Source organism: Bombus huntii, chromosome 7 (genome assembly GCF_024542735.1).
Source record: "Bombus huntii isolate Logan2020A chromosome 7, iyBomHunt1.1, whole genome shotgun sequence".
Classification (NCBI taxonomy): domain Eukaryota; kingdom Metazoa; phylum Arthropoda; class Insecta; order Hymenoptera; family Apidae; genus Bombus; species Bombus huntii.
Window position 1 is genome coordinate 4,673,430 of NC_066244.1, and position 25,247 is coordinate 4,698,676.

A 25,247-nucleotide genomic window follows, 5' to 3' on the forward strand; every position below is an offset into this window, starting at 1 on the left:
CCTTCGGCTTTTTTTTTTGATTTTTTGAAATTAAAACGTGGATATTTCTTGCTTATAACTGAAAAAAAGTTTCTACGAACATTTAAATGCCTTATCGTTGATTATAATGGAAACGTTGCCTTTATCTCTAAATTAACATAGTTATCATCGACTAATTACATGGACACTTGAAATTCTTGGTCGATATATGTACTATGTATTTATCGGTTAGATAAAAGTCGTGCAAGTTCTGTAATCACATCCTATCTCTCTCGTAGACATTTTCAATCTTTTCGTTTAATCCTGGGAAATCCACGAATATAGACGTAAATTCTTGAAAACGATTTAAATCCTTTGAAATTCTCGATCGTGATCTGCAATTATTTTGATCAAACTTTTATCAAATCCTTGAAGATTGAAAGAGTTAAAAAGAAATCAGTTTCATCATTGAGATTGTCACAACCTGACCACGTTTCTTTATTAGAATTTTTGTTCAGGCTATCGATCTTATCTGTATTTCGATTATTCAGTAAGGTAGAAATTTGATAAATTACGTGATTATTCGTGATTGATTCGGTACTCATTATTCATGCCATTCGGCTTGTTTCAGACACGACAAATGATTCATATTTTGAAGAAATTTATTTTTTGTATAATAATGTATAAGATTTACTTCTTTACGATAAATGTCCCGCTTTTCAGATATTTTCTTATAGATAGCACTAATGCTGCATTTATGTTTATACGACATGATAATGTTCCTCTTCTTTTATGTGTAATTGTTATTTTTGTCGTAATATGTATTTGTTTTATACGGATTAATTAATAAAACTGATAAAAGCGAAATACAAAAGATTTATTATACTCGTTGCGAGTGTTACAATATCACAATAGGACCTATTGATAAACGAGAATTCTTATAAATTAGAAGTTGTTGGAAATAGAACCTAGTAATTTCTAAAAATGCTCTTAACGTTTCAATATACCACGCTCGGAAGAAAACTGAATAGAAAGGATTATTATTGGCATACAGGGAAGGTGTAGTTTCATGGCATTAAATCACACGTGTCTTTCGTATCATCGAAAATTAAAGGCGCGGGATCAAGTGGAGTTTAGTATGGTACTGTAATCTAGAAACACTGCGTCTTCTGATTCCTATCTTTGTTTCAGATTTCATTGAACGTTGTTCAAGAAATTTTATCGAAATGGCGACGTTTAATCACTTTTAGTCGACATTGAAAGTAAATATAATATTTTGAAAAGATATTTTTACTTTGAAATTAATGGATTATTTTATATGTATATACATATTTTAATTGATTTAATAATTAAATTACCTATTATAACACTGTTCGACATTTTAAGCGTAAAAACATTTTAGATAATGTTAGAATTAACTTTTTATGAATTTTTATCTGGAACAAATAAAATATTTCTTATTAGTATCGTATGGGTATGATAAAAATGTTTGATTAAAAAATTAATTAGATTTTGAATTTAAATAAGAATAAAATAAGAATGCGGCGTTAAAGAATAAAAGAAGAAGAAGCAGATGTTACGTTCAGATCACCCAAGGAACCAGGTGTTGAGTTATTCATCTGTGAAGCTTATAGCACGATCGTAGAGAGGGTTACTTTTCAGTTGAAATCTTAAACCTTATTAGGCAGCATTTACAATTGTAGTTTATTTTCCATTCAATAGTCAACGACGAGTTATGAACTCGGTACCTCTAAAAGGTACTTTGAAGCCATATTATAACGATACGAGTTGCCATGGTTTCTAACTTCCGGAGAAGTATCACAATCTTTCCGGAAAACCGAACACCTAGCTTTAATTCTGCTACCACTCCACCCTTACCAGGAGGAGGTGCGTTAAGGAAGCTCGGAAGGATGATTGCGATACTTAGGTCGCCGTTGATCGGAAAACTAATTTTTGACAACTAACAATCAACGTGTGTCCTGAACAAACGAGGGAGCTCGGACTGTCCGAGTGGAACAGACATACATATCATAACATTCAATCAGTATAGACATATTCTAGTATTTTGTCAGCATAGATATTTTTTTTTAACATTCTATCAGCACAGACGTCATATACAAGCAACGGAAATGTATACATATACTGTACTCGTTTACATTTTTCATTGGCTTTCATTCAAGTACAACAAGTACCCCGCTACTATTCAATCTGAAAGGTGTACAAGTTCGGTTCTTATCCAAAACACTTACGCGAATATATCGTGACTGATGACTATAATAGTTATTCAGCGTATCACTCACGTTCGCTACTAAGTCGGTAAATTAGATACAGAATATACTAATTTATACCGTGTTTAGTTCGATTTAATTTTAATTCCGTAAGCTAAACTAATAAAGTTTCTTTTTTAACGTTGTTGGACCGAAAAATAACATATACAATAATAGTGCTAATTCATATTGTTATAAACAAATTTTTAATCGCTAAATTTAAATCATTAAGATATGGAGATATAAATAAACCAAAGCTGGAGACAGCTGAATTGCGCGCGAATCTGTTGAAACGAAATGTTAAATATAGTTCGGATTGCAAAGGGTTAGAAAGAATCATCGTCGGTACCATTAATAGTTCGGCAGATATAGCAATTTGTTTAATCAATTAATCTGAAAATTACTCGACATTCGTCGCTCTTCGTTTGCTTTATCGATATTCCGGATTTTTAGTTTACAGACATTCTTTTCTAACTTAAAATATAAGTTAGAAAACTTTAACTTATTAATTTTAACCAATAATTTCGATAATAACTATAAATGTATAGTAGCAACTTGTATTATACACTTACAAACAATATAATCAGTAAAATTAAATCAACTATAATGGAATCGTAATACGCACTTGTACAATTATAATATACTTATCATACAATACAATTATGTATATGTATACATATATTATACAATTATAATTAATATCATACAAGTTATTATAAAAAATAGTGAAAAACGTTCATAATACAACTAATTTTCTAAGATACCACCAATTTTTCGATATACAAAGTTACATAACAAATTCATTTATTATCGTAGCGATTCATTCATCTCCCACGTTGCGCTGTAAGTTTACGTCGCCATATTAGACGCATTTTAGCGGTGAAATGCTGAGTCAAAGCGGAGTGTGTCTCGCCTTGCGGGTGAGGCACTCGTCTGTCGTAGACTCGCTTCAGACAGTTGCCAGACGATAGAGCACTGTTTCGAAATCTTTCCATAAACATCGCGTCTACGGTCGCGTTGCACATACTACATACTGATCGAGTCGCGTGTTAGCCGCACGTTTGCATCGCTATGCGGCTGACATAAATGCGACGGATGCACAGAGGCGCGCGCGCATGCGCGTTCCCTGCGTCGCCCGAATAATCTTTCTTTTATTGGACGTAATGCGAATTTTATTCTACAGTGGTTCACAAAAGTATTTGGACACATCGTAGAAAACTTTGGTGTATACAAGGTGTCTCGCGCAACTTGCAGAGCAAGTTGCAGCTCTGAAACGGTAGAAGATATTAGGCAAAGCTAAACGGTTTCGAACGATGTATGATCCAATATGGGTGCCCATGCCGAAAGTAGTGACTTATTTTGAATATTTAAAAATTACCTCAATTTTTTAAAATAGAACTACCAATTTTTTCTAATACATCAATCGATAGATCTTTTATATTTTCTATACAAAAGAATTAGGGCACTTAGAGTGAAAATCGATTAATTCGAAAGATATTTGTACTTGTCCTATTGTACGTGAAAGGAAAGTATCGTATAAGAAAAGACAACGTACTACTTTTATGTTTATTCCTCGTGTTTTATGCACTCAATTTGGCGAAATTAAAATTGAAATATCTTTTAAAACAAGCATTTTCACGATAATTGAGATCTATCATAGTAATTACAGTGTTAATAAAATTTCGAAATGTTTCGTATCACATACGTCATATATTCATAAAAGATTTATACAAGTGTTCGAACACTTTCGCAAGGTATATTCGCGAGTGCAACTGTTTGAGTATTTATGTCGCTTTTTGGAATAATCATTTTATGAAATGATGATTTTGGTTTTGTAGTTGGTATTTTATGTATTAAAAAGGTATTGTATTTGTATTTCATGTATTGAAGGTGGATCGAGTTATCAAGTTATTATCTGATCAAGTTCATCTTGTACGCTTGATTTGATTTTATTTTCAGAATACTTAACCTCTATTAATTCATGTAGTTAACAAAATTCAATAGGCATATAAAATTCTGCAGCGTTAAATACAAATTTTATACGAAATTACATATAAATTTTATAACAATGAATCAAATATAAATTTTATAAGTGTCGAAAATGACAAGGTTAGCTCGCCATCCATATGCAGGTGCGTTAGTTATAAGAAATAGTAACTAGATAGTCCTAGTTACAATCGATAGATTTAATCGATAGGCTTAAGATGCTTTTTTGTTTTTATCCCTAGTCTTTGTAAGCGCGTGCAATAAAGGGTTTTTTTTTGCTCAGAACGGTGTGATAGATTTATCCATTCGATAAAATAATAACTATTGCGATCCTACCTCTGAGTATAGAAATAACAACAATAAAAAATTGTATAAAAATTTTACAATACCATATAAATATAATATAATTCCATGTTATAACATTTCATTATATATCCTATTGGTAATAAAATTCAATATCTATTAGAAACTCTGGAACGTACGGAAATATCTGTCAATTAGAAATTTCCTCAGAAGGTACATTTTTTTTTATTTATTGCGTATCGTTAAATATATGAATATTTAAATCGTATTTATATGCATTTTATCTCTACTACTAATTCGTATTTTTATGCTAATTTGGTACAGTTACCTTAGTGCTGTTAATTAATAAGTAACTAGTTGGTTATTAGTTAGTTAACAAATTAGTACTTGGAGTGAGAAAATATTATTTTAGCAATTTGAAATGAAACCAGTACATTTATAAAGTGTAATCTTCTTGTTACTTCTTCGTACTTCGATGGCTTTGTTTTATTTGCAGGATGCTTGATTTGTTAATAATTTCATAATTTCACGTTTAGGAACTTTACTTACGACACCCTATAGATACACCCGAATGCAAGTGAATGAAAGGGAGAAAGGGGACCAATGTTCCTCATTCGATTCGACTGTAATGACACAGTGATAAGTAGTCTCAAGGCCGACTAGTTCGTCCGAAGTTTACAACGCATTTACAACGGGATACCTTTGTGCAAAAGGAATCGTGAATTACGATTCTCATGCAAAGAAGTCATTACCGGTAGAGTTTACCTCATTAGTAATCTAGAGAAATCAATCGGACACGTGGATGGAATTATCAGATCGACATTTCCTTCTTCCTTAAATTTTCCATTAACTTTTCGATGTATGCCGAACTACCTTAAGGAGTATCATAACACGCGTTCTAGATCATTTTTGCTATCTTTCTTTACAAAAAGTCTACATATATCTATGATTTCTTTTGTTCGTGTTTCAGTAACATTCACACATCCTTTAAATCCTTAATTGATATCATAGAGAAAAGAGTTAAATTAGATTTGAGTTAGAAGGTTTAAAGGTGTTTAAAAATCTAAAAAATGTGGAAATTTGAAAACTTGGTCGCTTGAATCCGTGGATATTGATTTGCTAATGTAAAATAATTTGTAGCTTCATAATTTATAATTATGAAAAGAAAAGAACTTATAAACTTAAGCTATATTTGAGGTTATTTTCGTGCTTATGGATATCTTTAATATTACTTAGGTAATAGTGGTACGATACTTATCACGACAGAGCGCGATATTTACATAGTGTATCATTTTAGAGACTGTCTTTCTTTTTTTATATTCGATGAACGCATTACATAAGACTGACTTCTATTGATTCAGGTTAGAATGGTTCTACGACATGTGTCTACTTATACGTATCAGATCAAGATTCTTATCATTTTCATTAATAACATTTACTACGTACTAATAAGTGTACAAGTGTATAGATTGTTGCATAATCATAGAAGCCAGATTTTCTAGCTATGAGCAGAAATTTTAGCAAGCAAACTTTTTTTTTAAATTATGAACATTTTTTAGAGCTCCTGTAAAACACGTATGTCTATTGCTTTAATATTTGCCTTTATCTTAATAAAATGACACGTGTATTACTTTATTTTTTACTCAAACTAAATGATGTTTGTTACCAAAAAGAGATTAAGCAAGAAGTTGATGTAGGATAAAAAAGTATCCCTTGTTTATCGTTATTCGTTGATGTTATATCATTGCGATAGGCAACTGTCATTATTATTATTATTACTATTATAATATTATATATACTGTTATATTACATATATATTATCTTAGTAGCATATTTCAGTACAATTTTTATTATTGAGAGATAATACATATCGTCGTCGAATTACTGAGAATGACGATTAGCCACTGTTGATTACATTAGTAATACATACCTGTATTCGTAAGAGCTTACGCTTTGAAGCAAAAATTGAGCATACTTACAAACAAAACCTTGGAAACTACTTACTACGAAGAGATTATTAGGCATATTGACTAAAGATAAACAGCGTGTCGACTAAACTAACAATTCTAGATGTCCTACAATAGAACGGTTGCAAAGTTTATAGACTGTTAAATATTATTTTCTTAAGAGAGAGTACTTGAGCAGGCAGTATACCGAAATTTTATCGGCAATTTTGTTAGACGCACGATATAATGAGCTATCGTAAATTAAATCGTTACCAAAAGCAAGCACACGTAATACTATTTGCAATAATATTGACTCTTTCGAGGCGATTGTAGCACAAATTGTGGATATTTCCCTAGCAACGGATTCTCCATAAGAATAAAAAGAAAGAAATAAGAATAACGACAAATCACGTTACTGGTGTGATTTCGATTTCTGCTTGCACCCGAATCGACGCGACACTCCGGTAAATCAAATCTTACAGATTTTTTTTTTTTTTTATTTAAGATTTCATATTCACAATTTGTCCAATTTGGACATTTGGTAGAATTGTTTATCTGTTAAATCTTAAAAATGCTCGATAACGAAGCTCTGAACGGCAATGAATGAATTTGAACGACCCTGGAACATCAACTTGAATCATCGAATATATTACATATGTTCCGTGTAGGAAAACAAAGCTCGTCCCGAAATCTCGCAATCACGTCCATCTGGAGACGATTCACGATCATCGTAAAACCCGCCCTCCTGAGATAGTTTGATTCGAAAAATCTTTTGAAACGAGCTATAGCTTCAAATGTGGCATCCTCTATACAGATTTCAATTTTTATATATTTATATATTACAATTAATAATGCCAGTAGTATTATTATTATTGGAACATTTTTTATAGATGATAATTCAAGTTGAACGATTAAAAATAGTATACCCGAAATAAAATTTTCGTAATTTTCGAGCTTTGTAAAAAACGATAAAAAAATTGGGTTGTTATTTTACAGGTAGAAAATCACGTTGAAAAAGATATACACAAAAATGTTCCATAGATCGTTTTTCATAATGTTTGTTGTGTAGCGATATGAATCGTTCAAATATGTTTTCAAGGAAAAAGTACAATTGTGAAATACGTATTGCGATATAAATGTATGTAAACATGTATGTACGTATGTACATATCAATTATTCGAAAAATAAGAATTATTTGTTTTATACGCGTGACTCATCCTGCAGAAACCTTTGTGAATAATTTTGCATACGTATGCTTGTATATTATCTTATAATTTTTGTCAAGTACTTAAACGCTTGTTGCCTTGCACAGAATAAATTAACACAATATTTAATTTGCTGTATCACGAGTGTCTTTAAATACGAATATGAAATGAAATGACCGATGAATGAATATGAAAATACGAAATCAAATATTGAGTCGATTACTTATTTATCAATCTGTGTAGGGAAATCTTTCTTATTATAGCTGCTATAAAGCGGACAATGCATCAAATGTGTCACGATAGAAAACTGTCGTGATTAATGACGAACGTTAAAACTTGATATCTATCATGGAATGTTTAATCAAGAATAGCATAGTAAGTCAGAAAGAGATTAAGTAGAATATTCTATTTTCCATCGTTATTTATCATGATATAAAAGGAGAAATAGTAATCAAAGAAAGATACGAATAATGTTAATAACAATATTTAGAACTTTATGGCAGCTATTACTTTTATTTAAAAGTCACATTACGATAAAAATCGTTCTATATAAAATTCATAATAAAATACACAATAAATCCACTTTTTATAAAGTCTGCTAATAATACTTTATTAATTAACACTGTACTACTTGCCATTCGTTTCGATATTACTCTACAAAATGACGGTACACCCTATCACGAGAGAAAATTTCAAAGAGAACCTACGATTGAAACATTTGGAGCAAACCATTTAAACTTAATAATCTTCGCAGCAGACTGTGGAGTATGCGACTATATTTGTCAATTGCGAATATGCGTGATAGCGTCACAATGTACCAAAGTACTTACGTTATGTGATTAACTCCATCCTTCAACGAAAACGCGAGCGCACGATAACGAAGTTATATCAAACGCATGCTACATAGTGCGTTTGCATGCACTTTAACAGCAAACGTTATCGATGATCAATTACCCATGAAACAGTTCTCTGTATTTCGCGTTGATTGTCAACTTCTTTGGAAAAATACAATGGACATCGTTGCTGATAAATATTATTTTAGTAAATCAATTCAGGAACTATCAACAACGACAAATCGATTCATAGAGCTACTCTTGGCTTGGGTACACTGTCTTGCTTGAAAAATAACAAATGTTCTTCTTACACATGGTATTCTAGGGATGATCCATATACCAATTATGGTAATAGAATCTGGTATGATTCTGAATCCTGTATTAGGAAGGATGAGCGTATTAAACCACAAACTGGGCTCACTTCCGCTTCGATCAAGGCCTGATGAGACAGTGTTCTCTTTGAAATGTGAAACTGTAACTGTCCGGAGCGGCTGTCCTGGCCTTTTCTTAACTTTGGCTGTTAGAAAGAGAGCTTTCTCTTCGCTCGAAGACAGTCCAAGATGCCATAAATTAATCCCTCTTTCGTACCGTATCGTGGATTAGCGGGTTCTAGCGGTCTTGCGACTGCAACTTCTAAAATACGGCGCCATTCTTTAGTTTTTTATTTATTTAACGACTTAACGAGAATATTATCGATGGTCGATTAGACCCGTGAAACGGCCTTTTGTGCTTTGTATCGATACCACTCTATTATAGTTATATAATATAATCATATACCTATAATTTCGGATTTGGAAAATATAGGAAATTCAAAAAGAAGAAGTAGAATTAGTTGACTTTATAGATCGGATAGATAGACGAAATAAGTTTATTTAAGGATCGTAGGAATACGACAAGCCTATAGCGAGTAACATTAATTAAAGACTTGTGTCCGACGAGTGTTTCAACGACATCTGAAATCAAAGTTGGTTCGTTCGTTTAGTCGTATCGAAAACGATTATCTGTGAGGGCTGCACCCGAGATTCTTATTTTAATCCGTATCATGAAATGGTAGCTGCCATCTAAGCTCTGGATTCGTGGAACGGTTTGAATTACCGTAAATTGATGGGGTCGTTCCGAGAATGCGTGTCACGGATCTGAATGAAACGATGTGATATGCACGTTTTTTCTCTTATAATTAACACGAAGTTTATCGCTGTATCTTTCTGGATAAAACGGAGAATTTGTTCAGCAAATGCTGTATAGGATTTTCTATCTTTCGATACTGTGTTTCGGTCTTTAATCGATAGATGATAGATAAAGAAATAGAAATTTGTTAAACTGTTAGGACGGTGATCCCTTTGATCTTTGTACTTTCGTTGCTTGATAAATTCACTCGATCAGTCATTACCCTATTATTCCTTTTGGTAATATGTCAAAATCTCTGTTCGATATCCCATTCGTAGATCGGAAATTTCACGTCTGATATCATTCTCTGTTCGTTGAGTCTTTTGATTGCCATTCGATCGGAATATCTTCGTCGACAACTTCTTCTGTTCAATATCCTGTTCGTTATAGCTCTTGATTGCAATATTCCAATACATTCCCGTTCACGAGTATTGGTACACTTACAAAATGTAAAAAAGTTATTGAGATACGTAAGAATTGTAAGAAATATTTTATATTTATGTATATTATTCATATACGTACAAAATGTTGTGATAAAAATGTCATCTTTGTGAATAAAAATGCCCAATTTCTTCTTCTTTACATCCAGCGTGTCTTTCTTTCGTCGCTTTAAATCGATTTGCTTCGACAGACCACGCTGGTCTTGTTACGTTCGTGTCAAATAATTTCCGCATTTGGAGATCGTATCTTCGGCTTGGAACCTTCGAATCAATCGCGGAACAAGAATGCCGAAGAACCGCGTAATCTGTAGTTTCCTTTCTTCCTTAGTTTTGCGAATAAAATGTTAAGAGCTGCACGAGTTCGGTCGAGGAAGAGCCGTTGTACGAGGAAACTCGCGGAGGTCGGCTACTGAAATTCCAATCAAGTTTACTACGGTACATGGACAACCATATCCCACTTAAAAATCAATGAAAAAGTTGATGGGCTACTGGTGTCAAATCTTTTTTAATTTTTATTTGTCTGCCGGTATTAATCAATAATCAACTTTCTGATGCTAACCGTCCTCTTCGTCTCGTAGCCTGTCTCAGGTTCAACGCGCTCAATGTGCTTCGAATTGCTTAAATCTACGAGTTTCAAAATTTCCAGATCTTCTATCCTTGGAACCTTCGAATTTTCATTTTACAAATTCTCGAGTTTTGCTTTACTTTTGAAATCTTTGAAGTGTTCAAGAGCGTTCGAATGCCTTTTCCACGCCGTATTAAATCAAAATCATGTAAAAATAGAAATGACGTAACGTTACGAAATCACGTAGGAAATTCATAATTCCATATATGTAATCATCGAATCTATGAAGTGTGCCACTTGAAAAACGTCCCTCTTCTTGGTACTCCGAGTGACTGGATATTGTGTACTTATCAGTAAGTATATATAACGTTGGTAAACTCTAATAATCTTGATAAAACTTTCTTATCGGTGTTACATAAACAAAACATTAACTCATGTGTTTTGCTGCTCGTTTCATGTTAGGTATCCCTAATCCCAATCATAGTATCTGAATTGTTGATAATTAAAGTATTGAAAATTAATATGATTTCTGAAAAGCTATCGTTCACTGTCAAGTATAAGAGTAAAACGATATATTAAAACGATACGTATATATTCTCTAGAAGGTATTTATTAAATAGTTATTTTCATATTATGAAATAACACAGGGGGCCAGTAGCTGATATGTAATTATTTGCAATGAGAGATTTGAAAGAATTGTGATTGAAGGAAATAACGAGGAATGGAGTATTGTCTGGTCTATTCATCGACTGGGAAATTCCTCTCCGATGTTTGATTCCTACGATTTCAGCGGTGAATTATCCCGTGAAACCTAGCGAGATCAGATCGATGTGGAAACGCCATCGCAATTACGTTCGACCCTTTTTGTTTGCATCACAACCATTCACTGTCTTATTCTCAGTCCGTGAGTAATTACGTCTCTTGTTATTCAATTGTATTGTACAAATTTTATTCAATATCTGTTTAATTGGTTATTATTTAATTGCTTCTTCATTGGTTTCCTCCCTTTGAAAGAGGATAATGACGAAAATAAAGAAAGTATGGTACGAAAGGCTGGGAAGGATAATTTTTTATTCGTTCTTTTATCAAAAATTGTTACACTAAATATATTTGCATTTTAAAACTCCAATAATTCATTTTCAATTTAAATTCCAATTAACAATTTTGTAAATTACCATCGTAACATGAAATAAACATTTTCAATTTACTTTTATTAATCATTGAAGTTTGTCGAGCAGTTTCTGTATTTATTTCAATATCTATTCGTTATTAATGAAATATTTCAATCCTTATTTTACGATAAAATAACGAGTTCTGTCTTACAACGCAATAATTAAATAGGAATTAATAAAGCATAAATTAATAAAGCATGTGTCAAATGTATGCACAATAGAATACTTCAAATTCAAATTATTTGCTATTTAAAGATGATGATAAAGTTACATATTTTATATTATTTCTAGAAGAAAAATAACAAAAGACATAAAACATTTTTATATAGAATTTAACAAATTTGATTTGATTTCGTTTTGATGAAAATTTTCAAATCAAAATTTAGGAAAATTTAGGATGGAGTAGGTTTAATCATTATTCTTCAAATACATATGTATCCTTTTGTCGATCTATATTTTTATCTACGAAATTTACACTGAAATTTGCCTTCGCATATTTCGATTTTCTAGTCCCAGTTCGCGCTTTATTTCATGTCTTTGTAAGAGGAGGTCGCAGAATTAAATCTAATTTTGGAAGGTGTTCTACACGTTGAATATTTTGGGATCGCTAGCTGAGGTTCCTCTGTTGTTCTCGCAGATAAAATAGGGAAATCTGAAATATAAAATCCACCGGGACGAGCAACACGGCTTTAAAAACATTTTATTCGGAATTTTTACCATTTCGATATTTCTTCAAATGAAAATTCCTGTCCCTCGAGTCACTCAGAAGCAATTAAAACGACATAGCAGACAGATATTATAGATATTATTTCTCTTAATTTTTCTTGGGATCTATAGTAGTCCAATTTCTGTTTCTATAGGCGTCTAAGATTTTAAAGAGCAATAATAAAGAAAATTACTTTTAGTTGCAAATTTCTGCAAAAAAGATTCTCTTTCCATTTGTACATTTGTTCACATCTGTGCACATTTGTGTACATTTGCTATTGCTTGCACATAATTTCAAGCATCAAAGAAAGTATACATACGTAATATACGTAAAATTGTATAAATGACTCCTTTTTTAACATAAAATAATGTATTGCTGTAATGTATTGTTTGTGTTATTAATATAAGATATTGGAATAAGAAGACTTTGCATTTTAATTGTCGTAAATCATTTTACGTACGTATGCACGTATGTGTGTGAATATATTATGAAAGATTCTATTCTCTTATGAAAGATTCTATAAATAAAAACATGAGCCCTTTGATATTTGCTTTCAAGGTTAAAATGTAGCGTTATGCTAGTTAAGCAAGAATGGTAACAGTTACCTTACTAACAGAGCTGATGTCTAAGGATGAGCATTTTTGCCAAGACCGTATTGATCCTGGCAGAATTGCTACATTCAGCTCACACAGTCGCCATATTACATACTCCCCTAATCAATGGTTTATGAACATCGTATTGCATACCAGACACACGCCGTTCAAAAGTTACGTATCATCCACTTCAAACGTAGATTGCACCTGCGCTATAAATGTCAGTTAGGTGAGATACGTACTTTGGATTTCGCATGTTTGCAGCTTCAAATTTCCCATAAATGCATAAAAATCCGTAGTCTAGTTAATAGTACTTTTTATTAAAGGTAATCATTACGAATGGCGGAACTTTTTGTCTTGGTTTGATTCTATAATTTCCATTAATATCACTGATAGTTAGACTGCAGATTCTCAGATACGATCTAAATAGAAATTTATCTCATCTATTGAATATTATCACGTGTGCTATACTTTGGATGTTTTGTATATTTCTCTGTATATTTCTGCAATTTTTAATCTCTTATAAATGCACAAAAATCCGCAGCCTACTGACAATACGAGTAATTAGAAATAGTTGTTAGAGTATGTTGAAAATGACAACGTGTCTTCGTGCTCGCCATCCATATGTGGATGCGTTAGTTATAAGAAATAGTAACTAGAGGATGATCCTAGTTATAATCGATAGATTTAATCGATTAGGCTTAAGGTGCTTTTTTATTTTTATCCCTAGTTATTGTAAGCGCGTGCAATAAAGGATTTTTGGCTCAGAACGGTGTGATAGATTTATCCATTCGATAAAATAATAACTATTCTGATCTTACCTCTGAGTATAGAAATAACAACAGAGTATTTGATATATTTTTATATTTAAAATGTTAAAAATGACAACGTGAATTCGTGCTCGCCATCTATATGCAGATGCGTTAGTTATAAGAAATAGTAACTAGAAGATAATCCTAGTTACAATCGATAGGCTTACTATGCTTTTTTATTTTTATCCCTAGTTGTTGTAAGCGCGTGCAAGAAAGGATTTTTGGCTCAGAACGGTGTGATAGATTTATCCATTCGATAAAATAATAATTATCGTGATCCTACCTCTGAGTATAGAAATAACAACATAAAATTATTTGTATTAATATATTTAATATTTCTAGGAATTTAATTATTTATTTTCGTATTTCGTTTCGTCGCTATTGCATTTCTTACGACTGATTCGCGCCTTCATTGAGAATGATGATTACACTATGCGAGGAATTCAACCGGTGAATAAACCTGGTGTAGAACCTTCGGCGCCACATGTTTAAGTTTATATCAGCGGGGAATGAATGGTTAAAATTGGCTGTATATACACATGGGAAAACAATGTCTGCAATTTTATGCCTATTAACAGTGTTGTCGCACAGTGGCCGATCTAGGATCCAGGAAATGTATAAAAGGTTTAACCTTTTGAAGTTTGGAAGCATCGCTTTTTTAAAAACATTCTCTCGCATCATCTGAAAATCATTATACATGGACGAGATATAACGTCAAATAAATATAAAGTCAAAATCCATTGTTTCTAATGCTATGCGTCATTCAAGTTAGAGGTTAAACTTCGTTTTGGGCATTAATTTTGTTTGTCGAACCATCTTTGCATCTTTCGATAGTATTCGACGAATAAAAACGAAATATAACAATTTTGAGTCTGGGAATGCGTTGGTTCAAAAGTTATGGCTAATCATGAATCAATTTGGCAAATATCATTTTGTATATGTGTTACCAACTGCCAGAAGCGGCCAAAAAATATATAGCCCAGCTATAACGTTCATAGCGTCGACGAAGACTAACACTTTAATGGCCTACTTCCAATGTATAAGATTAATTTGGTATCAAAAGTATCAAATTTTAACGACGCATAACTTTTCAGCCGATGGATTTTGATACTTGAAACCCTCGTATTTTGGGTTTATTTCTCACCGGCCACTCAGATTATGGGGAAAAAGTTTAAAAAGGAGTGATGCTGCCAAACGAAGTTTAGTTTGTAAAAGTACACAAGTATATTCCTTAACCTTCTTTTAAAAGGTTGAAAATTTGCTCCTAATTTTTTTGTATTTTTGCATAATTATTTTTGGAAAGAAGGCGATAATCCTATCCTATATGCTGAATAAAACATCAGTAAATAGCTTGAAAGATGCATTGCATTCTAACTACAAATTACGAAATTAATTGCTTTCTAATTAGAATAGTTGAGTAATTGTTACGTTTCTTAAGTAACAAGAACAACCATTCTTTTTGTAACTTAAACAGATACAAAGATAGTCATATTATTCTAATAAAATATTTTATTAATATTTTATTAATGAAATTCTTGAACTTTTCATATAAATCTAACGTATTAATTTTCAATAAACTATTTCTTTAAAATAGTGAAATATATTATCGTGTTACTATCTTTTATATCTATTATATGTTATATATCCTTATTATCGTAATTGAGAAATTTTTCAACATCGTTAAAATTGTAAGAAAATTCGTTGAGAAAATTGAAAAAGGAAATACTTCAACAAGATACAAGAATATAGGAATGACGAAGCAAATATAAAAATGTTTTCTATGTTGATATATAAATATGTGTATGCGTTGAATGTATCGACCGTGATATTATCCATCAGATAATCGAAATATCTAAAGTATTGCTTAAATCATCAAATATTCCAATCTGTTTGATCGAACAAGTTTCGTACGACCCGAATTTCGATACTTCGATTACTCAATCAGCTATGTCATTCATAGGTCTCGAAGACTATTTTTATTCTGTATATTTTATACGCCTTGGCACATGGACAACAGTATCGCATATTTCATGCACAATTGGCATGTTCGTCTCGTAAGATTAATTCTATTTGTTATTAATGTAACGATAATCTATTTGATAAGTGGTTACTGATACTTGATACTTATCACCAGATTACGCGTATATGCGTAGATTCATATTTTTACGCGTAATTAAAGAAACGAAACACAAGCTGAGATTTGTTTCGCCTACCAAATATTATAATCTGTTCTCTATATTTATTATAGTAATACATTAATAGTAATCTACCCCAGTACTTTATATCTACTTTATACTACTTTATACTACTCTAGTACTCTACTTTATATACTTTTGCACACCATGTTCATTCTGTATATTTTTGTATCTTGGAAATCCTCGCGAATGCCTAAAAATCCACAGTCTAGTCACCGTTATAACATAATATAACAGTAGTTGTTAATTTTTTCGCAAATTAAATCGAACTCTATTAACCGAAAACCAAAATTAAGAAATTTTGGTTACCATCAAGAGAAATATGTCTGATATGTGGGACTTTGAAGCTAAGAATTTTTGTTCAAATATTATTGAATTAAACAGTTTCATAAATTAAAAATCAAAGAGTCGAGTAATATGTAAAAGTTGTATAAGTGAAATATTATTGAAAATCGTAAAAAATCGCGCAATGTTGGTCTTTAATAGGTTTAATTGGTGTTCGGAATTTTAGTTGGCCGTCCGTTTATGGCACGGACAGGCCCATTTCCCTCATTAGGAAATTCATCTTCAGCTGTAAGTTCATCTTCAACCATCGGACAGTACAGACTTAGGGCGACAGTAGTCCTCGTTCAGTTCGGTTAAGTGCTACAACTAGTATAAATAAAGTACCGTCTAAATGTAACACTCGAGTTATGTCATCTCCTCCACCTTGAACGTTAAGTCATTCGAGGTACGCGACATCGACCGATCGGTTTGACCTGACCGGTTGCTTTTTAGTCGATAATACGCAACAATTGGGTTACCGCCATATGACCTTTGGTATAGTTGTTTGGCATTGATTGCTTCATGATTGCACTCTTAAATTAAATTTTGTACGTGCACGTGTTAAAGGTTGAACCTTCGAATCTTTAAGTTCAATTTTATACGCTCTGAGAAAGAATTTAAGTTTTAGAAAGTTAAATGCTTAAATTTTTTAACGAAATCTTATGCGTTAGCACACGTTCCTTTCCAACAGAAGGGATTTAAATCTTCAAATTTTCCAATTAAATTTTATATAACTTAAAAAAGAGCTGTATTAAACATAAGACAGAAAAATATATTTTTGATATCTATTCTGTCATATCAAAGGCCTACGATATTTTCAAGATCATAGTCTCCGGCTAAAAGGGGAATTTCATTTCGTTACTAATTTGAATATGCAAATTTTCACATCTTCTGCATATAAATTAATTTATTTAGATAAGTGACATAGATTTATGGTTGATGTTAGATTTGTATAAGAGTGTTATACAGTGTGTTTCAGCTAACTTCGAATAATTTTCTCTAGAATATGCGTCGTATGAAAAAATTTTCTATACAAAAGTTGTTTGGCTTAAAAGGGCCATTACGTGGTGCATGTTTCCTTTTTCATACGTAAACTGGAGGCGTTTTGGAACTTCCAAGCTTATTTTAAATGAAATGTTGTATCCTTTATATGAAAAAAAATATATATAGCCTTTTGAAAATTGACTTTATGTAATATCAAGTTGAAGTTTCAATATCACCAAAGACTTGCATAATATAGCGGTGTTTCTTCATAGTACAAATTTGTCTTTGTCGCCCTCGTCTATCTTCATTCACTGCCGGTGTGTTGTAAGATCGTAGATGATCGAAATAGTGTAGACCTTCCATTGACATTAATACAATGGAGCAATCTATTGTGAAACTGAATTGCTTCTATACTGAGCGTAACGTTTCGCAAACTCGTTCTTTCATATTCTTTGATGCTGCCGTTGGTTCATGGTACTCTGTGCTTCTGAATCATTTCGCCAACACGCGTCACACAATGTGACGACGCACTACTTGCTTTCCACAGATCCAGCGTCACATTATGACGCGTTCTGAAAGACGCTTATCATTTCTTATTACGATATACAGGGTGGTTGGACATACTGGTGGTACAAGCGGAAAGGGGGTGATTCTACGCGAAAAAAGAAGTCGAAAATGTAGAATAAAAATTTTTTTTTAACTTTTTTTAAGTTTTCCATCGAGACAACGATCTACGGTGAGATAAGTTATAACGTACGGCACGCGTACCGAGCGAAAATTCAAAGTGGATTTTCTCGAAAACAAAGCCTCGAACGAACAATTGTTATTCTATATTTTCGACTTCTTTTTTCGCGTAGAATCACCCCCTTTCCGCTTGTACCACCAGTTACCAACCACCCTGTATATGCAAAAATAAGTATACGTGTCATATCGTGTAACATGTTGAAAATTCGAAACTCGGGCTGTGAACCGCGACTTTTTCCTGAAACGGCGGTAGCGAAAGGGTTAATGTCCCTCACAGAAAGTAGTCTAGCAGCTTTAGATCTGGTGAACGTGGTAGCCACAGAAATTCTTAACCACGACCAATCCATCGATTGGGAAATTGTTTATTCAGCATTTACTTGCTGCATATGGTAATGTACAGGGCAACATTTGAACGTCGTTGTTTCACGGAAATACCTGATGATTTCGAATCTTCGACTTGACGTTACACAAAGTAAATCTGCAATTAACAAAGCGAAATTATTCGTTAAACATTAAGTTAACTATTTAGGATTAATAAAGGTCAATATCTTTTTACTCAGAATTCAAGACTCTTCCGTGTTTTCACATGAAAGATATAGCATTAGATTTGTTGAAATTGACGTTGGAACCACTGAAATGTAAAAGAAGACACTCGTCGCATAACGTGCCCCTTCGATCCAAGCAACTTTTGTATAAAAATATTTTTCCTACAACGTACATCTAGATTAAAAGTTGTCCAGGATGATCAAGTTAGCTGAAACACCCTGTGTATGTTTTCCGTAGAATATATTTAAAAGCATTAATCCTCGTTAGGACATTCTGCAATCACAATTAACTATAATGCAATTAATATCGCTCGATTTTTGAAACATTCATAATTGGCAGTTCAGAACGCCATATAACGTAAAGTAATTTGCGCTAATCTAATTGCAAATTACTATGTTGCATTTTATTGTTGCTGTAGGTGCAATAAATGCTTATCGAATTAATACATAATTAATTATTATCGGATCGATACAATTAGATCATTTGAAGTGCAGTTTTAATAAATTAAACTTACAACTCTGTGCTAACAGATAGGATAATAATAATCGTTTAAACTTTGTTTACTACAAGTTGTCGTAATATTTACAATTTTAATCTTTAATTTCTGACGTCTGTGAAGAGCGTTTTTTAAACATTTCGTTTAATAAACGGGCTAGTAGAGAGACAAAAGAAAGTCTAGTTTTCGCTAGTTCTCACTCGAATATTTTTCCATGATCTAGAAACAATATTGTGACGGCTGCCAGATCCCAATTCAAATTCCTAACGCCCACTCCCTCTTGCGTAGTCGGTAATTTTCAATAATTTTAAGGGGAAATACGCGAAACATCAGTTTTCCTTACGCAATGGTGTATTAGCGTAGACTGAACCGAAATTTTACGTTTAGGTATAAGCCGAGTAAAGAATGCTGACATAAAAGTGTAGTATCCACGAAAAAGATCGATACTGCATGCTTAAATCTCCAAGATTCTAAACCCTTAAAACCTTTGATTCCATAGAAGGTCATTCAGAGATCCCAGTACATCATTGTTCGATGATGCCCTGGAATTTCTGTGTCAAGTACTTGGATCGACAGCCATTGTGCTCGTTTACAACGATTCACTTTTTTAACATTTCCCATCTTTTTTTTTACATAAAAAGCTTAATCTGGTAAATAAAAAAAGTTGATAAATGCAAAATTTAACGGCAAAAGGTAGCTAATAAGTTCGTGTACAATGCTAATCATTCGTATTAAGGAATTATTATTATTATTATTATTATTGTTGTTGTTAGTTATTATTATTATTATTATTATTATTGTTGTTGTTATTGTTAGTTATTATTATTATTATTATTATTGTTAGTTATTATTATTATTATTATTATTATTATTATTATTATTATTATTATTATTATTGCTTTCGGTTTTACGCCTCTTACGTCTATTTCTCTTCTTATATGTCTACCTCCCCTCTTTTCCACTCTATTCTATCGCACTACCTTGCTTATTCCACCTTCAAAAACTAAAAACTAGGAACTATAAATTATCAACTAATGACTAAAAAAACTATTGCAACTTTGGTCTTTAGCCTCTCTGCTGTGTCTCTTTTGCTCCTTCTTGTCGTTTGCCCGACTCTTCTCTATCATTGCTTTCAGTTCTGCTAAACCTTCTCCAGTCTCGTTTAGCGTTTTTCCTATGTCCTTTGGTCCTTAAGGAAGAATTAAAGAGTAATAAACGAAATGGTCAGTTTAACGTTGTTTGTTCAAAATAAATATTATTTACTCCAACCTTATCCGTATCTTGCGTAGTTCGAAAGCTATATTTGATTAATCGATAACGATAAGCGGAAGTTTCCTTACGCTACAGGAGGAAATAGTGAATTAAACCACTATCGCTCAGGTGCTTTAACCCAAAGAATCTCGTTTAGACGTCAGTCGATCCTTGGCTATCTATGTTTCACGGAATTTACACAAGATACGTAAATTATATCCTTCTTTCACATTGGAATTCTAGGATTGCTGGCAATGAGGCGTGTGTCTGAATTTTTAGAATACATTTCAGGTGTGTCCGCGTATATAATAGGTCGAACGGAAAGTTCGTACGCATTTATTCCACAACATTCCACTGTATCGTCGAGTTTTGTATTCCAAGACGACGCAGGGTTTTTCGATTCTACACGTTCGAGAAACATTAAGCTACGATGCAAGTGCTCTACCGGTTTCGACGATTTACGTCAATTGTTACCATCGAATTATCCTTATCTACTGCTTTTGATCAAATCTCCTCCGGATACCTCGCAAATGTCTTTCACAATTTCCAAAGTTGTACTTCCCCTGTGAAACTCGTACAGCAATGTGCGACGAACACGCATTTTATCAATAGACGTTTTCCGTTCATAGAGTGACGTTTAAGATATGCGTAAATCATACTTTGTTATGCTAACTTGTATTATTTCATTTGATATTTCAATAGTTATTTAGCAGAGTAACGATTTAAATAAATAATATCTAAGGATTAAACAATTTCTAGAGATTAGTAGTTACATGCGATAGAAAGATTGATAATTATATTTAATCGCTAATTAATTTACAGTGAAAGCGAGTAGAACTCGACTTCTCGATTCGATTCATTTTTCGCGTGGAAGAAAGACATACGCTGACGATTATAACACAATCGCTATAAACTTTATAGACGTGGTATTATAAATAACCGTATACATATACGCATAGATTTAAGTAGATGTTTCGCAACGAAGAACCACCTATGCGATTGTTCTATCGTAGTGAATGAAATGCATTTATCTTTGACAATCGAGAATTTCCAATGACACGAGTCATAGACGTCATCATTATAAATAAATCATTAGACGTCATCGCGCGTTAACAATTCATTTATGCAAATGCGTATAAGCGATATACGGCGTCATAGCCGTAACGGAAATATTCCGGTTTATTAATTGTAAGCTTCGACAGATGTCTCGTATAAATAGCATATAGAACTTCTGTATTTATAGCGTATATATACTTCTTGCAATTCTTTCGATGTCGAAGAAATAGATGGTGGTATGCAAATATTGGCAATAGCTGCGATCTCGTCGATTTCAATGACCTTGCAATACGTTGTCAAGATTAACGCTCTGAACAACCTTTTTCCTATACATGGGGCTCTGGGCTTTAGTTTTCCACTTATCGACCAATTTGTGTTTATTATACTATTATATTATATATATATACCATTATATTATGTTATATTATATTATATTATTACTCCACTCTCGTTTAGCGTTTTTCCTATGTCCTTTGGTCCTTAAGGAAGAATTAATTAAGGTAGTAAACAAAATGGAAAGTTGAACGTTGTTTGTGCGAAATAAATATTATTTAAGTATCTTATGCTATAGTAATTATTATTATACTTAGACGTGTAAACGATTTTTTGATCACGATATATGTACATTTTGATTTTCGAGCAATCGAAGATTAGAATAAAGTGCAACGTTCCGTGTATCGATCTACTGGTCGAAAATTATTTCACGCTTGCCGACTACCTAATAGCCGGATACCACTTTGATCCGATCTATGACCCGTTCATTCTTCGTTTTCATTTATACAAGCCGAAATTAAGCCTTACAAATTAAACGTAAGAAGAAAGATGCAACTTGCGTAACTTTCTAATTACATCGTTGAACCTTGAGCTTATCAAAATATACAAGCTAGAGATTCGCATAATTTACATACCGCTTGGGAAAGGCTCCAGATTTCTTTCCTCGTTGAAAAAGGACGTACATCGAGTTCCATCAACGTCTTAAAACGACCGCTACTCGCACGATTCCCGAACCTACTGGCGATAATAATAATTTTTGCGGTAATTGAACGAGCCGAGACGCGAATTTTTATTCCGAAAGCGACCACAGTGGGGTAATCATAGTGGATTATATGTATATTCATAATGTGATTTCATATGGCCATTACGTAACGACTGAACAACGTTTTATAGCGAGCTATGGAGTGTATTATAAAGTTTGCTTTTTATAATGAAAATCTCAATATCTGTCTAAAATTGTATCGTAAAATTGAAATTCTAGCTTTCAATGTCGTTACATTTTTTATTCGTTTTAATATCAAAATGAAGGAAAGTTTTAAAAAAGTATGAATTCTATAAAATTTCACAATGAACGACTTTGCTACTGTTCCATGATCTTGTTCCTTTCGAAGAACAATTCGAATTATTGAATTTATCGTTACATTCTCTATATCACGTTTAAAATCTTTTTGGCTGTATTTGCTTTCGCAACTCTATCCGCGCATTCGTAAAACGAAATAACAAATTTATCGGTACAATGCAGAAGCAAAACGCGTGCACTGCTGTTTCACATGGCAAACCGGATCAGCAGGCTTTTTTTTTTTTTTTAGCAAATAAAAACCTGACGGAAAGTATTTCTGTTTTTCGGTTTAATTAAATTTATTACATTTTACAATCTTTTTCGCATATCTAGCGATTCGTTTGTAACATCAAATTTCAGTCCTCTGTGTTTTTTTTATTATTTCTATAAAAATTCTCTGTTATACGAATCGATCGTTCTATCGACAAAATATTAAATCAAGAGTTTGGAAAGTAAATACTACACGCCGTACGATAACGAGCAAAGATATTAGCAGAGACTAGATGTCTCTATAAAAATTCAGTAAAACTGCACAACTTACGATTTATTCTTTTACCGTCGTCCAGCAACTATAAAACGAGAACAGATAATAAAGGACACAACGTTGAAATCTTTTCCTTGAATTAAAAAAGAAAACAATTTCAACCGGTCAAATGCTACGTATATAATAGCAGGAAGGTAAAAAATGCTACAGTTTATTGCTTCCTAGGTATTCGTCTTTGTCAAATAAAAGTCAAATCAAGTATAATAAAAGATTATATTTACCTACAATGAATTTGAGACTTTTGGTCAGCTAGGTCGAGCAAATACCTCAATTTTTCCACCAGGTTCGACCAGATTCGCAAGCAATAAAGTCACAAAGCACGTTGGGTCTCGACTAACGTACTAATTTCCAGAAAATATTCTCTACAGCTTCCTAGTCATGTCCTAGTCAGAAGGCAGCTACTGATTACTTAAGGGGGAGGGGGGTAAAGTTAATTCGTACAAAATAAGGCATGTTTTTATGAATTATTTGTGACGACACAGTTAAAATCTCTTTATTAAAAGCAATAGTACATTAAAGTATGACATTCGAAGAATATTGTATAAAATTTTCACGAAGAAATATTAAAAAATACGGCAATGGCAGCAATTGTTCGGAAGTGTCTCGGAAAAAAGGTAGAATTGCGGTGCCCCTGATAACTTGGTGCTGGATCATCTGAAATCGAAAAATCAAAGTTCATTCGTAGGGTAACAGTTTCCCCCAGGTAACGCTGGGAGGGTTTTTCGAAATTTTAATTTTTCACTTTTTTGGAACACTTTAAAGGGAAAATTGGCCGCAAATTTTCGCAAAATCGGCTAATTTTCCCTTCAAAGTGTTCCAAAAAGGTGAAAAATTGAAATTTCGAAAAACCCTCCCAGCGTTACCCGGGGAAAACTGTTACCTAACGAATGAATTTTGATTTTTTATTTCAGATGATCCAGCACCAAGTTATCAGGGGCACCGCAATTCTACCTTTTTTTCCGAGACACTTCCGTACAATTGCTGCCATTGCCGTATTTTTTAATATTTCTCCGTGAAAATTTTATACAATATTTTTCGAACGTCATACTTTAATGTACCATGGGTTTTAATAAAGCGAGTTTAACTGTGTCGCCACAAATAATTCATAAAAACATACCTCATTTTGTACGAATTAACCTTACCCCCTCTTAAAATATTTCGATGGACTTTGGTAGACTGGACGAAATGCGCGTAATAGGGAGAAATAAATAAAAGATCCAAAGTGGACCATCCGTTCGTAATCTTCGTTAGAAATAAGTTTCTGCTTACGTTCTATTTGCACAAATAACCGCGGTCTCTTTGTAACACGTAACTTTGTATCACGCTATTACGCTTTGTCAACAACTTATCGGACTAATAAGGATAGTATTATGTATAAGGACAGTGTTACGGTGGATGTTGAGGTGGAGTTAAAAATTATACATAGATTCTCAATTACACGAATTAATCGGAGTGGAAAACTTGATCGATATTTCATTAATATCTTTGTTAATGTACGTGTTAAATTTCGTTTCAGTTAATGAAATTATCCAAGCAACTACTTGGCGAGAAACTTTTCACGAAGCTTATGAAGGCTACATTTTACGGTCACTTTGTCGCCGGCGAAGACGAGGTGCAGATCACTCCTGTCCTGAATAGGTTGCGGCAATTTGGTGTAAAACCCATTCTTGATTATTCCGTTGAAGAGGATATTTCTCAAGAGGAAGCAGAACGACGTGAATTACAGTACGTATGATAACGATAAATCTTTTGCTTCATAAAACTTTTTTTTTTTTTTTTGAAAAATCGAGCTAGTTAGCTCCGCCCCTTACGCAGGTACGC

At 32.8% G+C, this 25,247-nt stretch overlaps 1 protein-coding gene and 1 long non-coding RNA gene across 2 annotated transcripts in view; one reads left to right on the plus strand and one right to left on the minus strand.

Moving 5' to 3' along the window:
- The window catches only part of LOC126867765 (proline dehydrogenase 1, mitochondrial), a 40,388-nt gene that overhangs the window by 3,817 nt on the left and 11,324 nt on the right, over nucleotides 1-25,247 (plus strand). The window contains exon 3 of the mRNA XM_050622650.1: nucleotides 24,943-25,151. Within this exon, the coding sequence (XP_050478607.1) occupies nucleotides 24,943-25,151 (209 nt within the window). The remainder of the gene's footprint in view (nucleotides 1-24,942; nucleotides 25,152-25,247) is intronic.
- On the minus strand, nucleotides 12,069-13,948 carry LOC126867769 (uncharacterized). Its single transcript, XR_007690412.1, has 2 exons — nucleotides 13,154-13,948; nucleotides 12,069-13,065 (listed from the first exon to the last, which is right to left on the minus strand). It is a non-coding gene; the product is annotated as an uncharacterized LOC126867769 (long non-coding RNA).